The sequence below is a fragment of the Metopolophium dirhodum genome, chromosome 2 (genome assembly GCF_019925205.1).
Source record: "Metopolophium dirhodum isolate CAU chromosome 2, ASM1992520v1, whole genome shotgun sequence".
NCBI lineage: Eukaryota > Metazoa > Arthropoda > Insecta > Hemiptera > Aphididae > Metopolophium > Metopolophium dirhodum.
In genome coordinates this window covers 37,970,846-37,984,739 of record NC_083561.1, presented here as the reverse complement: position 1 = coordinate 37,984,739, position 13,894 = coordinate 37,970,846, and the positions used below count along the sequence as shown (strand labels likewise).

At 34.7% G+C, this 13,894-nt stretch overlaps 1 protein-coding gene across 1 annotated transcript; it reads right to left on the bottom strand.

Annotated features, from left to right (window-relative positions):
• Nucleotides 1-10,129: 10,129 nt before the first annotated feature.
• Nucleotides 10,130-13,320, bottom strand: LOC132939297 (transcription factor Jun-like). Its single transcript, XM_061006388.1, has 2 exons — nucleotides 12,188-13,320; nucleotides 10,130-11,491 (listed from the first exon to the last, which is right to left on the bottom strand). Exon 1 carries the CDS (start codon nucleotides 13,007-13,009, stop codon nucleotides 12,191-12,193), a length of 819 nt encoding a protein of 272 aa, XP_060862371.1. The 5' UTR covers nucleotides 13,010-13,320; the 3' UTR covers nucleotides 10,130-11,491; nucleotides 12,188-12,190.
• Between the last annotated feature and the right edge of the window lie 574 nt (nucleotides 13,321-13,894).

Genomic DNA, 13,894 nt, shown 5'->3' with positions numbered 1-13,894 from the left:
TGTAAGCCACGGTACAATGAGGCCCAGAATTCGAAAGTTTGCTAAAAAATATTTATAATATTCATTCTATATGGTATATTATTTGAACGCGATTCTCGGTTTAACATGGCGTACAGTATATAGATTACAGACAGCTTTCATAGTCCCCTCAATATTTACTGAAATACACGTTATATATATATAGGGTGATCCACCGTAAGGATGCTCCCCCGATTTTTTTTCCTTTTTATGATGCGTTTATCAAAACTATAATTGTTGGTATTTTTAATTGTTTGTATAGGTACTTATTATATTGAAACGATTTCACAAATCATAACATTTGCGTTCAGCAGCAGATGGAATCGATTTTGTGCTGTTAGCTCTAATCTAATAGTAGGTAGATTTACCTATCATCATATATGAATGTAATAAGAATATTAACTTTATGTTTTCTTGTTATTTTATTTTAAATAAGCATGTCATGAGCATTTTTAAATGTTAATATTTTACATAGGTATACTTATAACTCACTTTGAAATTCAAATATTAAAAAAGCCGTCGAGATCACACGGATAAAATTCTTACCTATCTTTAAATTTGATGATATGAACATTGACTGTGTTATTAAAATTAAGAATAAAAAATGCAAGATTCTACTGAATAGCAATCTCTTACTACATATTGCACGCTGTTAAGAGGCAGCATCTCTTTCAGGCATCACTCCTCTCCACAATTTAAAGTAGAAATAGGTGGTGATAATTTGAAAAAAAAGAAGTTTGTATATCATCACAGCATAACTATTTTTTTTAAAGTATACTTAAAGGTATTTGAAAATTTGGTCTTTAAGTGCATATTCTTAAAAATACCAATAATTATTCTTTCATTGATCAAAAATTTGTAGTCAAAGTACAAAATGGGGGATAACTTTGCAAATAGCACTTAGCATAAACTTTATCCGATGTATTTTTATATAAACGAAGCCACATTCGTTTAGAAAGGTTATATATTATTATTATGATTTATCTGAATTATTAATATTTAGAAACCGTCGCACATATATGTGGAATCACGATTAAAGTAAAAAAATAGTACACAATACTAATTTGTTTACAACGTTCATCCGCTGTAATTATTCAAAATAGACAATTTTGATCATTTCAAGGAGAATGGTAATACGTATAATACTATAACAGTTAGGTGTATACTTTATTTTGCATCTATACAAATACAATTATGCAATAGTTTTGTTAATATACTGGTAGATTCAGGTACGTACTTAACATAAATACCTATATTTAGGGGGCTCGGTTGGCCAATATTGCCTCTAGCAGCACTTCTCAGGGAGTGGCAAACGTTTTTACAAATTGTTGACATTTATAAATACATATTTTGTGTTAAATCCCTTATTTTAGGTACTATTTGTTTGATCATTATTTATATTATATTAAATTTGTTTTTATTTCTTATCAGCTATAGTACCTATGTTTTCTTAATTTTCAAATAGTACTTGAATATCTTATACCAATTTCTTGTTTCTTAATGAGAACTTAATTTTTCCCTGTGAATTGTTGAGCCGATGACTTTTTTGAAACGTTGATGTATCTAAATCAAAATTTGAACGAGTTTATGCATTTTTTTAAATGTGTGTACTAATTACTATAATGATACTATTATAGGTTCGTAGGTTACGATAGGTTTAACCTACGATAATAGCCTTGGGAGGTATACGTATAAGGGCCAAGGTATTGGTTCTCATTTGAAAAAGACGTTTGTATCGCCACAGGATTGTATCTCCCAAATAACACCTACACGCAAATCAAAATAATTGAAAAAATGGTCCACGGAAGAACTTAAAAATTAAAAAACCGGAATTCGAATCCATATTGTCTAGGGACAAACCCGTGGGGGATGAGCACGTTTGACGAATCACCCTGTATTATAATATATTATAACCTCGTCGTATACACATGTAAATCCAGACGACTGCAGAATATAGGTAAACATACTATTGCAATATAGGCACATATAGGTACCTACCTATGCCTAACCATATATACCTATTGTGAATGCGTGCGTTAGCCTATTGTGAAATAATTAGAATTTTTTTACACATATGAACGAATACTGCGAGTGATGGAGAGGAAAACTCATAAAAAACATACATTACATGTCATGTTATTGGTTAACGTTATAATTTGTATGCTGTTTATTATGTTTTTATTTGCATTTTATATTAAATGTATTCGTTGTTTTACCGTCCATGTTTATAATGCACGCGCGTCTTGCTAATGCTGCAATATAGAATAAGTTTATCTACCTATATTATGATATATATAGTTATGCGACCAATTTTCGTTTCTTTTTAGTGCAGTAAGAAGCCCCGTTAGTCATCGAACTCGCACGTGTTAATATAACACGCGGATTGATATATTTTTTTCGGGTGGGTGGTGGTCTGAGGGGGGGGGGGGGAGGGAACACCTCGTACCCATAAACTTTACGGGCGTAGGTACACTGCATATTATTATGAAGTTATAATATGGGTATATACCTACTTAATAATCCGTTATACGCCGAGAAGAAATCGCATTGTATATACAATAGAATATAGAATATTACATATAATTGCGATTATATTATAGCTACTTATAACAGGCTATAAACGTCCTAAACCCATAGCCATAACACAATTAATGTATAATATGTTATTTGGTAGGTATTACTTTATTGGTAAAGACTAAAGATTACACGCGCATAGCCTGCACAATACACTTTAGGGTGGGGTTTCGCTAATTGTGCATACACATGCTCACCCACTCCCTCGCGCGACCATATCGATTTTTCTATCACATTATAATGACGTTAAAATATATAGATAATATATTTTATGTGTAGTATTTTTTTTTTACAAACAAATTGATGATCACTTTTAAATGTGTACATGTGACCACCGATTTTTAGAATCACTATACATAATATAGACTCTGTAAATATGTCTAGTAATATTTACGAGTAGGTATAGGTATGTATATATGTATGTGTAGGTAGTAGGTATATATATATATATATGTGCAGCAGAGCGCGTAAATAATAAAATACATGTTTTAGGTAATTATACGATGCTTTAGTTCAATTAATTTAATATGACGAACCAGGGTGCCTGTAGGTTCACTATACTGTAGTAGGTATATGCACTGATTTATTTCGAAAATATTTAAGTATCTATACGAAATTTTGCGCCATAATATTACATTTTAATACTTTAGGTTGACGGTCAACTTGTAGCACACAATATTATATAATACATATTTTACAAGCCACATACTGCTGCCACACACTCTGCGCAGGTGCAGTACAATATTAAAAAGTCTGTATCTACTGCAGGGTACCTATATAAATACTAGGGTATAAATCTGTGCCAGACTGTCGTATAATATGTAATATACTGTTTTAAATAAATTTGAAATTTAAATACTATAGGTTCTGCTAATCATAAATTTGCTATGTTGCGCGTGTGGGTCAGAGAGATAAGACAAATGATGCGCTTACAGCCTCTTAAAAGAAATCTCTGGTTGCAAGAAATTGATACGTAGAAACATACATTGGTCGCAAATCGCAACTTACATAGACAAATCTATGCTCGTAATGCATTGAGCGCAATTTACAATTTTCTCACTCCGTTGGGTGCAATTTGCGGTTGTCCGCGTATAAATAATCTACAGGTGGTAGTTCCAAGGCGCCGAATCGTACGCGTAAAGGTGAACCAGCTACGTCACTATAGGCATATGATATTAAACAGGATCTCGCGTAATAATATATTTATCATTTATGTAATAGGGTGATCCGATTAAACGCTTAGGCCTTAGAGATATTTTTAAATTATAATACATGGCAGGTATATATTATATTATTATTAGTTATTACCCACATAATATATTATGGCACATTATAATAAGTAATAAACTAATAACCGTATGATTAAAAAATACAATTACCACCGACATAATATTATGTAATGCGACGAACGCTTCCGAAATACTTTTCTAAGGTTGAAATTATTATAGCATAGTATATTTTACTTTTCGGTTGATATGCATTTTTTAAGATTCCGTTTAGTGTCAATAGATTGATAAACGCGCCTCCGCTGCAGTGTAACGCGTTATAGTTTTTACCGAATGTCTTTGGTCTCTTTATCCGCGTGCTGCGGGTACCTATATATGTATATTATAATAATGTAATATTCTAATTTTAGTGGCCCTAAAAATGTATTAGATTTTCAACAGATAATAATAATATACAACATTGTATTATACTGTTATTATGTTGTTGTTTATTTATAATACAATATATTATTTTTGTACGCGCACAGAAAAACAAACCGAGAATATTATCAACATTCCGGTTGCACTTAACACCAATCGACGAAACCTCGGAGATATCTGTGGTATGCGCGCGTGCTCATAATGATACGCGACGTGTACAACAATAATTGTCTCGAGTCGACAACCTTGCCCGATATATTTATACGAGAGACAAAAAGTTATAATATTATATTTCTCTCGGTCAACACGTTTCGAATGCGCCGGAAAATTTGTCATTTTTACGACCCGTGTGGCGACGACCGTTTGTTCGTAAATCGTTTTCGTGGCCAACCCAATGTATTATGCTATACAATTTTATTATATTGTACTGCATGCACAAACATATTATTGCACAAATTAATACATTTTACCGGTATGCACTGTGGTATACTATTAAATAAAATTTTTTACAAAACTATTCAAATAGTGAGTGTCCAACAAGCATTCGGCGGATACTGTTGTAGTATTTTCGAGTACCTATTTGGAATACTTATTTTCATAAAAATACAAACGGCCGCTTTTTATACATTTCAAATAAAGTTGTTCTTAAAAAAAAAAAAATGGTGAAAATATTCGACTAAAAGTTTTCGGATACTATAGTATTTTTAAATATATCATACTCTCAAAGTACTCGGAATACTTTTTTTTTATGACGCAAATACTAAAATATAAGTATTAGTATATATTTATAAATACCTTTTCATAAAAATATAAGATCTACACGACCGAAAGGCTCTATTATACTATACCAATATTATAGGTGGTACACCCGACGATAAAAGTCGCGTACAAGACTTTTTTTTTTTTACGTTTTTTACCAAATTTATAATTTCAATTCACGCCGTCGCCCGTTTAAAAATCACCAAATCCCGTCGCCGCCGTCTTTAGAATATAATAAAATACTGCGATATAATATCATTGTGTCACGAGACGGACACGTGCGGGGTAATGTATACGCATTATTTCACATCGTGTACCTAACATCGTTGTATAGGTATGCGCGCGGTACATGATATTATATTATTATCTACGGCTGTGTATACAACAGACGGAAGACTTAATTTGTTTTCCGGTGCTCGTCTTACTTGGACGACGGACGGTAGTTTTTCGTCTCGAATTACTATATTATTATGTACGACGAAATCGGTCAACGGTATGGAATATGGATACGATTGTTGTTGTGTGTGTGTGTGTGTGTGTGTGTGTGTGTGTATGTTGGCGCCGCCGCCGCATTAAACACCCGAAACGAGCACGTCCCGACACGTTTATACAGGTTCGTAGAGTGGACGAAAAAACGAACAATATTGTAATAGGTGACCACCGACCAACCCATAGCGATATCGCTCTATATAAATTGGTAGGTAGTTTTTGTATATAGGTATCTAACACAACCGAATTTACGAATACCAGAATACCGCGTGTCGTGCACGAGTGTTCACGTGCGTTTAGGCACACCGACGTATTCAATTGTGTACCTTTTTTTTTTTTATTTATTTGAGTAATTAACGATCTATACGACAACATCGTGTACAATGAGCAAATAGGATATTTAATAATATAAAGTAACAGAATTCAACATTTGTGGGCAGGTACTCAGCAGCAGCAGCACCACCCGACCGAGAACATTTTAGATGTCGTGGTTTTTTATTTTTATTTTTTTAGTACGTCTCTAGGCCACTGTCTTTCGAGTCTTCTGATTACATTGCCAGGAAGTGAGGTGGAAGAAAGTTGCTTTATTAATGGATTACTGTGAGAGTATAGACTCTTGGAGTGAAATTTGGAGTAATGGGCTTTTGCTAATTGATTGAGTGTAGGAATTTTTAGGTCTTTGTGAAGATTATTGTTTGTGAAATACCAAGGAGAAGATGTTATTAATCGTAGGCAGATAGATTGAAAAGCTTGAAGCGTGTTGGTGTTAGAGGGCTTTGCAGAGCCCCATAACTGGATACCATATATGTCCAAGCTGGTCGAATTATTGGTTTGTACATAGTAAGTTTATTGGAAAGGGAAAGTTTGGATTTTAACAATTTCATTGTGTACCTATAATATATTATTACAATATACAATCGTGGATCGATAACTCGAATTTTTTATCTTATCCTGATAAGTGTTTGTATTTGAGGATGTAGGTATAGTTATAAGTTATAACTCGAAACATTTTCAAGTCGAATTGGTTTTTATATTCCCCCTGAGATTCAAGTTATCGAGGCTAGTGCAGTTAATATTGTGTTGGTAACTATTATCAAGTTTAGTTTTTCGTAAATTAAAATCCAGTTCATTCCTAAATTATGTGGCGAGTAGATTTAAAAATTCGTTTGAACCTATAATTTTTAAGATACTTGCTGTTCAGCGGCAAATTATCGATTAATCGACTTTTGAGATTTTGTTGTATTTCCAAAACGAATAACCATATAGCCTCTCGAAATGTTTACCAAATATTTATATTAGCATTTTCCATACTTGGTAAAATTTTTAAACCATTTTGACTCTTTATGAGTTATTTACAGCTATGAGAAAATTTTTCAAATGTACATTATTTTTCAATTAGAAAATCATAAAAGTTTTTCTTTTCGTTGCTAACATTAGATATTTTAATAGAATTAGGTTCCAAACAAATGTTACTACTTACCTCTATTAAAAAGAAAAAGTTCACCGGAAAGTTACTCTATTCATTTCGATGTTTATTAATTTTTTTTAACTTTTAAATTTCATTATTTATGCAGTTTAGTAGGTTGACATAACGTCTCCGCTCAGAATAGTTTTTCGTATACAATGATTTATCGTTGAATTCAAATATAATTCATGACAACGAGATGCGTGACAACTATACTGAACTAACTGAACGGCTGAGTGGTATACACTTTTTATGTATAATTATTATAGTTATATTTTGTTGAAAACTATTATTTTTATAAATTGTAATTTTGTATTTTTGTCTGTGACTAATGACTATAGGTACTTAATTCGGAAATGGAAAAATCCCACCCTAAATTAAAATTTAAAACTTGTAGGCCTATACGATATCACTAGTAAAAAAGAACATTTCAAAAATATTTACACGGTCGTCTTGCAATAAATCACTCGAATGGTGGGTAGTCACAAAAACATCTTGCAGGAAGCAAATAGCGTAAGGCTATGAACTAAAAAGCTGTGTAGCGTTTTCTGAAAGTATTACTGTACTACCCTTTGGTTTTGTCCCACCACATTACTTATTAGTAATTACATACAATGTGTGTAGCTTTTTATTTATTTATTTGCCTACGTTATTTTTCTATGAAATATGCAATTTTTAATGCTATAAAATAGTGTAATTTTTGAAACCGATTTCTTCATTTTTTTTTTTTCAACTACGAGGCCTCAAATCTGAGTAAAAATCGCGCGAGGCCTTGCAGTGCGCCCAAAAGGACGACCCTGGTGTCGCCCGGTATGATTTATTGCCGTAACACATGTTTATACATCACCTCTACCTTCGTACCATTTTATACCTTATTTATTGCCTAATATTGATAGTTATCGACGCAGTAACGTAGGTATAGGTGTAATGTTGTGTAACGCGATTGCGCAGCTGCAGGTCGTCTGTCGATCGGGGTTGAAAGAGGAGAGCGACCGGTAAAGTATATAATAATATCGTAACCCCGTCGGGGACGATGTATGCGCCCCCCCCTCCTCAAAATCGACCTATTATACCCGGTCAACTGTGTAATGTAATTAAATGTGCGGAATATGAATCCGATGGTTAATATTATAGGTGTACAACGTCATATTATTATATAGCGATAAAATCGATCGTATAAAAGCATAATTTTTCTGTGCAGTCGACCTCCGCACGTTTTTCCGTCGTCGTAGATCGCACCGTTCCGCGGGCATAATATAGGTGCAGCGGCAGAGCGAGCGAGGCGGATCGCAATAATAATAATAATAAGAGTTCGAAACCGCGGCGTCAGAGCACTCGAAATATGCCTTGAATTATACGTCGAGTGTGCGACGACACATGGGACAATCGAGAATATCGGAGAGTGAGAATTGACGGCATTGCGTCGGCCTTGAAACGGAGGGCAAACAAAAAAAAAGAGAATCCCGTTGGAACGGTCGTCGACGACCCTCGCCCTACTGCGCGTGTAGACAACAAACATAAATGGGGTCAACGCGGGTCGGACGGGAAGCGAGAGCGAGCGCTGCACCGCACATACTGGCCCTGACGTGGATGATGTGGATCATACAACAGTGTGTCGTCCAGGGTGGTGTATTATATTATAGCAATGGTCTCCGGCGAGCGTATACAATAATATAATATTGTGTAATAATAATAATTTTTGATCGACGCAACACCACGTAAGCCAGTATATACGATGATTATACATAATAAATATTATCGGTCGCACGCTCGGGGGAAACTGCTGCAGATGCCCTCCCTCCCCCCCATCCAGAAACAACGCGGACATCCGGAGGAGAGGGATCGAGAATAAATAATTCGGAACTGTATACACGCGTTATTTTGTATCGCGCGAGTGCGTGACGCCCCGGCGCCATCCAGTTTTTCGTGTCCCGGAAAAGTCTTCGTGCGCACGCACAATCATACGTAAACAGATGACGCGTTTGGGGCTCGGATTTCAATGCAAAGTTCATCGTGTTTTGGTCATTTAGGAACAATGCGCGTACCGAGCACGCAATTCGTGATGCGTACTCGGACAAAATATGAGCAATAACGGTTGATTTGTTGGTCAGTTGGAGATACATCGCGACCGCGCATTTGTTTCCCGTACACTGTTTGTGCGCGCTTGCCTGTAAGTTGGGCATTTTGTTTCTGTACTATCGTCGGTGCGGTTACGACGAAGAAGTGTTAAAATTTCCGAAAGTTTAACCGTCGTTTTCCCGCTGTCCGCGTACTTGCCGTGCCTACATGGACAAATCGTTGGTAATTTTTTAACGAATTTTCGAGCGATTTCTAGACAGTTTGTAGGGCATTTAAACCCTACACACAACAATATTGCGTATAAAAAAAAAAAAAAAACAACAGTCGAGTCGGTAACGAGCGCGCTCAAGATCCGCAAGCTTAGGAGAACGGTTTGCGTGTTGACGGTTTGCCAAAACGAAACCAACCGTCAAGGTCGTGCGGCGCGACGAAGAGTAGTCGAACGCGGTGGAGTGGAGCGGCGGTGGCGACGGGGGGGAGAGACAGAGACGGGCAGATAAAAAACCGCGCGCGCGCGCGCGCGACTTTGCGCCGTACACGATATTATTACGATAATAATAATTAAAAGATCTCGCCGCAGTCGTCGTCGACGTTTTTCGCCAAAGCGCAAACACTCGAAAAACGTGCATCCGACATGATAATAATAATAATATTAATATAGACGCACACCTATTCCAAGTACGAGCGCACACCAACACAAACGCCGAACGACGACGACGACGACGACATTATAACCGGTTCACCTTGACGTCATCGCGTAGAGAGCTGCCGACGCCGTCGCTATATAATGCGAGATTATACGTTTATATATTATATTATTATACCCGACAAACCGTGTAATGCCATAATAATCGTGCCGTTTATCGCGAGCCCGTTTTTTATTTTTCCCATTTTTTTTTTTCCCCGTTCGACGACGACGACAACAAACCGTTTTTACATAACTACCATTACCATAGGTGCACCGTTGTTTTGGGCGACTTGGAGTGTTCAAGAGTTATGTCTTCCGTGCCAACCCCTTGTTGTTCGAGGACGACATCCCAAGCTAGAAAAGCCATGACGATCACAGCGTATAAAAAACGAAATAAAAACACTACAAATGTTCGTTTTTCTAGAAAATAATTTTAATAAAATTTTTTTCATAAATAAAACATCACTTAGTCAAAAAAATCACACAAAAGCCTTAACAATAAAAATAATCTTAAAATCACAATAATCATTTGCACACAATACATTTTTCATAATTTACACTTACAATAATAAATTAAAATATCTAATATAAGATATAGTTATATAAATTCATACAATCAAAAATATATTATCAATGATTTTTCAATATTTTATAAACATAAAGATAAAAAAAAATTGCTTTGTTACACTCAAGAGCACCTAGGAACATGACTGATACACTTCAAGTTGTCTGCAAAAAGAGCGGAGGGATTGACAAAAGTTAAGTCCAGTCAATACAAATGAATATTAATAGATATACAGTAAAATATTATTTTATAAGTATAGCTTTACAAAAATAATTACATCTAATTATTAACTTTGGCCTATTTATTGTCTGGTAAAAAGCTTAAAATATCAGTTAAGTTATTGCATTGTTAACATGTACCCTTTATTCGGTACATACAAATAATATAATCTATAATGGTGAAGGAGATAAACTTTAAATATACATATAAAAAGGCAACACTGGGTTTTTCTCGTAACAATTTCATCGTAGAATTTCGTCAAGAACATTAAAAAAAAAAAATATATATTATAATATAAAAATATTTTGTGCATTTCAATAAATTTATAAAAAACATTCTTGGAATAAGATATATTTAATACTCAATAACATTTTGAGCATAACATGTACAATAATTTATGGCTTGCGTACAATTAAAAGGCATCAAGTGCAAAATTATTCTATTGCTACTAATTTATTTTGATAAGTTAATAGTTAGTTAATAATATAAAAGGTCCCATACATACTATTGCGGTAGATGGTACCGATAAAACCACAAGCACAATGTTATTGTTACTGTGACCATATCAGTACTGTGCCAATCTACTGCAGCAGTAAGTATGCATCTATATTCAGAATAAATAATAACACGGTACAGAGTAAATACAAAATAATAGACAAGTTCAATAAAAAAGTATGATAACCTAGTAATTGCACGTTCATAATACATAAATAAATAAATAGGTAATTGTCAATTGATTTGATTTTGTTTTTAAATTACAATTCAATGAATAAATCATAATAATGTACAATGGTATACACTATTACATACGTTAAACATATAAAAAGAAATATATTAAAATAGGCTACAAAGAAATTGAGCAATTTTTGAAGCAATAATATCGGTTCATTAAAAATTTTGTAGAAAAAATATGAAAAACTCACAGACAGGCAGGAAGTAGCACCCAAATTCAGGATGTTTTCGATAAATTCAACAGTGTTCATTATTAACTGTAAATTAAAAGAAAACATATGTTATTAAATTATTATTAATTAATTATTTCCTGTGTCTAAATAACAAATTAATATTAGGTAGAAATTTAATTTTCTCAAATACAAATTTAATTTATATTTCAATTTTCTGTTTGTGTATCTAACAATGAAGTACCTACTTTTATAGTTTATTTTGTCTGCATCAGACGACAAAATAATAAAAATACAGGTTAGGTTAGATGAACAAGCAAGTATTTTGTTCACTTATAACTTAATTTTTATATTTTTTATTAATATAAGTAGGTATACTACTCAATACTCATATTATCAAAATTGCTTTTAATTTTTATGGAAATGTGTAAAAATAATTTTAGGTAGGGAGGTAGGTAGTACTTCTAGTATACTAAAATCAGTTAAATACCCAAATCATTAAATTTAGTAAAATAATAGACTATCTATTGTTATAATGTACCAACATATTTAATCCGTTTGAAAATAATTGATATCTAACTGGACAAGTGAATAATTCAAAATAATATTGTATAGGTATCTCAATACATAACTAAAAAAAGAATTAATTAAAATTTATTTATCTTAAGCGAAACAGGTTAACTCAAAAAAATGATTAATAATTTACAATATTAAGAAAACAAACAATTTATTTGAGTAAAAAGTTAAAATAATTAGGTTAGGTATAAATGTTTATGAACTTACAGGTCACAGGCAGTTGACTGCAAATTCACATCCATTATGCATGTGTTCAACAACGGTTTGTTTTAATTGACATATCTGCTCCAAGAGTCTGTTCAATACTGTGGTAAGTTCAGTATTTTCATTTTTCAGTACTTTAACTTTATCCTCTAGCTTGGCAATACGCTCTAATTTTCTTCGGCGGCATTTGGATGCAGCCACTCGATTCCTTTGTCTTTTCCTCTCGAGTTTGATTTTTTCTTGGGATTCCATGTTGATTGGTGACATGGGTGGTGACGAAGACGTGACACTGGGTACAGTTTGAGGTTCTTCTTTGATAACATGTTGAGGTATAATATTGGAAAAGTCATTTGAAGTCATTAACACAGAGTACTGGGGTTCCGATTGGTATTCCGAAGAATTACTACCACTGCTAGTCATTGGTATTTCTACTTGAGTGGCACTGTTAGAATCGTTGTTGTGGTGTAGGCATTTGAGCGCTTCGACAAACGGTTGTACATACATTTCTTGTTCCTCGGTCACAGACTTCGGAAATAGAGACGGCGTGGGTGTGCTGATATGGCCAAGGGCAGTCTGTTGGGATAAGTAGAACCGTTCCAATTCAGGAGAGTTGAACTTGAGCATGCGTAGGTCGGGCGACGTCAACATGGGTGGCAGGAGTTTCAGTTTCTTAGCTGAGTTTTCGTTATTGCAAGAGTTCAAGTCCAACGTCATCGGTCTCTTCAGGAAGTTGACTTCATTGGTGTGGCTTTCGACTTTGGTGATGAGCGGATCATCGTAGAACGCTTCGTCCAACATCATGCAGCTGGACGAGTTATTTACCATTTTTGTTACTATAACACGAGTGTCCGCGCTTACAGACCTTTTTTTTAGCCTTTTCCGCACACGATTTTTGGAGGACCGTGTGATATTATTGTTTTTTATAAACGAAATACGAAAACCAAAAAAGTGTATATTTATAGTATATATATATAAAAAAAAAATTAAAATATAAAACGTAACGACAATAAAATAAATGTGTGCGGTGTGATAACACGGAGCGTATAAAAAACAAACGATCAAGTGATTAATCGCGGCGGACAACTGAGCACGAACGACACGACGGAATGGCACACGGTACGCGAATGAATGAACGTTGGACGGCAGACCGCTCGGGCCCCCCCGATGTGGTCGGCGATGAGTCATCGCGTTATTTTCGGAAAGTGGTAAAGTACGTCATTTTCTAGCGTTCTCATTGGCCCGCCGGTCGACAGTGTCGACACATAGTGGACGCGGAATCGTCGAGACACATAACCGCCGCCACCTCCACCGCGGTTCGTGACGGACATAGAGCGGCGGCGGCGGTGGTTAAGCGGTTACGCGATACGCGCCGGCCGATAACGCGTGCGAGAAAAGTAGGTATACTTGTAAATGACGACAATCCCGAAACAGATTTCGGATACTTTGATCGTAATGAAATCTGAAAATTATACAATTCCCGTGGTCTAGTTTTCCATGCCCACACTCTTCTTTTTAATCGTTTACTTTACGCACTTGTTGAACTTCGACCATTACGAATAGTTAGGGGCGTACGGCTAGGATTTTGTGGCAAAATAAATCGTTAAAAAATGGTTTATTATTGCCGGAAAAAAAATGTATTTATCTTGAACTTAGAAAATGGAAAAATATGAGTAGGCACTGCAAAATACATGCGAAATAAAATTACATATC